This window comes from Phlebotomus argentipes, unplaced genomic scaffold, assembly GCF_947086385.1.
Source record: "Phlebotomus argentipes unplaced genomic scaffold, Phlebotomus argentipes genome assembly contig_66, whole genome shotgun sequence".
NCBI lineage: Eukaryota > Metazoa > Arthropoda > Insecta > Diptera > Psychodidae > Phlebotomus > Phlebotomus argentipes.
In genome coordinates this window covers 807-4,964 of record NW_026776202.1, presented here as the reverse complement: position 1 = coordinate 4,964, position 4,158 = coordinate 807, and the positions used below count along the sequence as shown (strand labels likewise).

The following is a 4,158-nucleotide window of genomic DNA, read 5'->3' as shown; positions in this document are numbered from 1 at the left end:
AGAGTGGAGGGGAGATAACAACAATCCTGGGCAATTAAGACACTTCATTGTTGAGTTCTCGTGAAGTTCATGTGTGAATTGTCCCTCGAACTCGATTTTCGTATCTGACGAACGCACATGAAGAGCCGCATGACAAATTGCGAGAAGGAGATTGATTGCTAAAGTTGCGATTGCAGACATAATGATAATGTCAGGAACACCTTTAGAGCGCAAGCATCTTAATAAGCAGAGCAGCAAATCTGTATTATTTACATTCTTTATTTCTTTTTCCTTCTTGTACATATAAAATTAGTCAACAAGATGTTCGTAACAAAAGTCTGTGGCAACAGGAACTTGTCAGTGGATTGGCAAGCAAAATCAGCCTTTTAGTGCCATCCCTTGTGGTCGGCCTTCTCCTTCTGCAGGATGTGCTTGTAGACGGTGAAGGGGACGGGATAGGGCTTGGGCACGGGCACCTCGATCTTCTTGATCACCTCCACGGGATAGGGCTTCTGGATCTCAACGGGATAGGGATGCTCAACCGGCACCGGCACGGCCTTCTCGATGATCTGCGGCACGACCTTGTAGATCGGGATCTGGATGGGCTGCTGAACAGTCACGTGAACTGGATAGGGCTGCGGAATGCCGACCTAGAACAGAGTTAAACGTCAATTTTACCCCTGAATGTTCTAGCTGAAACATACGCTTCAGGGGAATTATGTTTCACTTTCTGTTAACCTCATAAATTTATGCCAATTTCCCTTTAGTGCTAAAAAATCGGTATTTCTATCATATATAGAGACATTTACCTCAAGACAAGAAATGATCAAAATTTTATGATCTTTCACTTGGCGTTGAGATCATGACGCTATCTCAGTTTGGAGTCGAGATATCGCAAAATGCAGAGAAATATGAGCAAAATGACAGCGAAAATTAACTAAAGACGCTTCCTAATCTACTCTAAAACTACTACTGGCTCAGAGAACCACATTAAATTATGAGTTTGGAAAATCTAGAAGACATTTACATTATAAAGCGCCTTGGTTTGGACTTGTCAACTTGCTTATCTCTCCTAACAGAGAAGTCTGCGTCCCTCAGAGATTGAAATCATCCTTACCTTGACGTAGTTGGGAACTGCAACGGGGACAGGATGGGGAATGGGAACGCCGACTTTCTCATAGACAGGAACAGGGACGTGCTTCTCCACTTCGGAGTGTGTTGTGTGCACGTCGTGATGATGGTGGCTGTGGCTGCCCTCATCAATGGATGCCGAAGTGAGTGCGATCACAGACAAAATAGCGATGATTTTCTGCTACGGAGAAACGATCTCAATTTGAGCACTTGTGGGAAGATCTCTCTCTCTTCACATCAAAAGGGTGTGCAAAATAACACTTACCATGGCGTTCATTGTGGTTGTTCCTTTGCACTTTGAGACGAATTGAAGTAGAATCTCTGTGAATTGAGCACGGAAAATGCACTGGCAAGATAGTCACGAAATAACACGAGAGACACTTGTGCTGCTGCCTTTGTTGGTACACTGCGAATGATGCACCTTTCTCCGTCACGATCGCCTTTTATACGCGTGGATTTAATTGTAAAAGAGCATTTCTCTCACCGTGACCACCATCTGTGATTAGTTTGAGTGAAAGAATATGTAATTGTGTATGTTTGATCTTATTGACTAATAGCAACCGTTAAAAAATCTTTTGTACTTCAACTTTTTGCTTCCTCAATTGCGGTCCGAAGGTGAGGAGAGAACTCCAAGCGAAAGACACACAATTAAAGGTTAGAGAAGAGAGTGAGAAAGAGAGAGATCCCATCGAGTGTGATAGAGTGCAAGAAAGGGAGAGAAAAGGTGCAAGAGATGTGGAGTTTCAATTGAACTGGAGAGGCGAACAACATGAGATGATATTGAGAGTAAATTAATGATCTTGGAGTGTGTTGTTACATCACAAGATCAAGATCGCGATCACGATTTCAACCTCGTATATTACAAGATATATTAAGAAGCCAATGACTGGTTTCAACAGTAAAAGTGATCTACAAGAATAATATGCCAGCGCGCACTCAATTTATTTATATATTCTTAAATTCACAATTTAAAAATATACAAGAAATTACATACAAATATGAGGAAAGATCACTGCAACGTGAAGACTTGGCTATCCATGCATCGAAGTGATTGTTTACCTTATTCGTCTTAATTATAAACTCTCTTTTCCACTTCTTTTGCATTTCTCTCTTTCGCCACAAAGTGATCCATTCCTCACACAGTCTCAGGTGAGTAGAATTCGAGTCAGTGTGAAGATTACGCAAAAATCACGGGTAAAAAGTGTCTTGGAGAAAATTCTGGTGAATTCCCGCGAAAAAGAGCAAGAAATCCGTCACTCTCACTTAAATCCCCAAATTAACTTTTTTCTCCCAGGCTTATTGAGAGTGAAAGAGATTGTGTGTGATTTCTGGTACCTTTACCAGAAATTAAACCGTCTCATATTGCTTCTTTTGCCGCACGATCTTACTTGCTTGTCTCACTCGCCAAAATTTCAATTCATACTTCTCTTCTCACTCGCCATGCGCCTCTGACCGCACTAAGTTCAACGATCCGCAAAAGATCTTTTTTTTCTTCTCTCGCCATTCCTCAAATGGATCACGCATGTCATGCTTTGGAGCTCCACAAATCTCTCTCTCTCCCCAAGAAGAAGGCGCGAGCGAGAGAGATGCACTTTTTTCTTCCATCTGCACACGATCATAGACGCATTTTTTCTCTAATGCTCCACATGATCACAAAAGTGTGATCACTCTCACTTTCTATACAGTCGGCTTCTTGGCAGTGCGCAATTGTGTGTGATTCGTCGGAAGATCGCCGATCGCGATTACCGTATTCGATCATGGACCTCCAGATCTGCGATGTCACTGGGCCGATGGCTCATGATCGATACGATCACATGCAGCAATGATCTATGACTTCAGAGGAAGAAGTGATCGATCACAATATTCCCAAAGGTCACAAAATCTAGAACTGCATTCGCAGATTCGTTGAAATTCTGCCACAGTCTAAGCAGCTGCTTGCATCATCGTCAAGACGCTGCTGAAGATCCCAGCAATAATCTTAAAGTTAGCTGCATAGCGATGCAGAGTTCTAATGCTCTGATATCTCGGAATTCTTCCACGTTACTTTCCTATGCCGTCTCAGCAGAAGATCAATCTTATTTGGCGTAAGAATCTCAATTCTCGCAATTCTCTGTCCTGTTTGGTGATTGTTGCGATCCTGTTAGGAAAAATCAATTATAGATATCATTATATCCATCATAATCCGAATCTACTTTTATTATATTGTCGGAGAGCATCTTTACTTCCGATTCTTTGGAGCTTCCAGCTTCCTTGCAAGAATTCAATGGAAGAAAGGCTGAGAGGATCGATTCCTTGGACATTAACACAGTCAATTACACTGCAATTGATATTGAAAACCTCCTTAAAAGGATAGAAAAACAAGACATTGCTCAAATTCCTCCTTTTTCCTCAATGGCGCCAAATTCTCAATCATATCTTTGTGTTATTTCTTGCCAATTGGCGTCAACAATCCTCAAAGCGTCACTTCAGCCTTTAAGATCATTTCTCGATCTTCTCTGTTTTTATGGCTAATTTTCAATTTGTCTGAGAAGCCAAAGTTGTCGGTGAAATAATTTATGAGTCAAAATAAGTAATTTGGACGTGGTTAAGCATCCCGATAGGACAGAGTGTCCTCAGCACAAACAAACCGCCGTCGAAGTGAGGATAATTTTATGGATGAGACATTTATCTTCGGCAGCGGTCAGAAGGATCCGGCAAAGGGAGGAAAAGTCAAGCTGCGCTTTATATCCTATTTGTCTCCGTTTGCCGCCGACGACACAGAGAGAGAATCTCCAGAGACAGGAAGAGAAATCCTTCGTGTTGCAGAGAAAGTTCGTCTGATGGCGAGATGATTTGGCGATGGTGAAAGAATGAGATATCACGACCTCTTCATCCGAATCAGTGCGCGCGGATTGGCGATCTCGGGAATCAGTGATCCATTGATCCATCCATCTCCGCGCAGTCCGCATGCAAATGGCGAGTAATATCCAATTGTTCCATGAACATCATCCATCTAATCTGACCATTTGGTCCGTCCAATGAATTTTCAACAAATGCCTCACAAATCAA

General features: G+C 42.2%; 1 protein-coding gene across 2 annotated transcripts; it reads right to left on the bottom strand.

Moving 5' to 3' along the window:
• Nucleotides 1-238: 238 nt before the first annotated feature.
• LOC132264531 (MAGE-like protein 2) lies at nucleotides 239-1,576 on the bottom strand. 2 transcript variants are annotated; one of them, XM_059764770.1, is made up of 3 exons: nucleotides 1,376-1,576; nucleotides 1,097-1,288; nucleotides 239-629 (listed from the first exon to the last, which is right to left on the bottom strand). In XM_059764770.1, the coding sequence occupies exons 1-3, from the start codon at nucleotides 1,385-1,387 to the stop codon at nucleotides 366-368; spliced, it is 468 nt and encodes a 155-aa protein (XP_059620753.1). In that variant the 5' UTR covers nucleotides 1,388-1,576; the 3' UTR covers nucleotides 239-365. The 2 variants fall into 2 exon arrangements, with proteins under 2 accessions (XP_059620753.1, XP_059620752.1); XM_059764769.1 differs by having other exon boundaries at nucleotides 1,097-1,291; nucleotides 1,376-1,575.
• Between the last annotated feature and the right edge of the window lie 2,582 nt (nucleotides 1,577-4,158).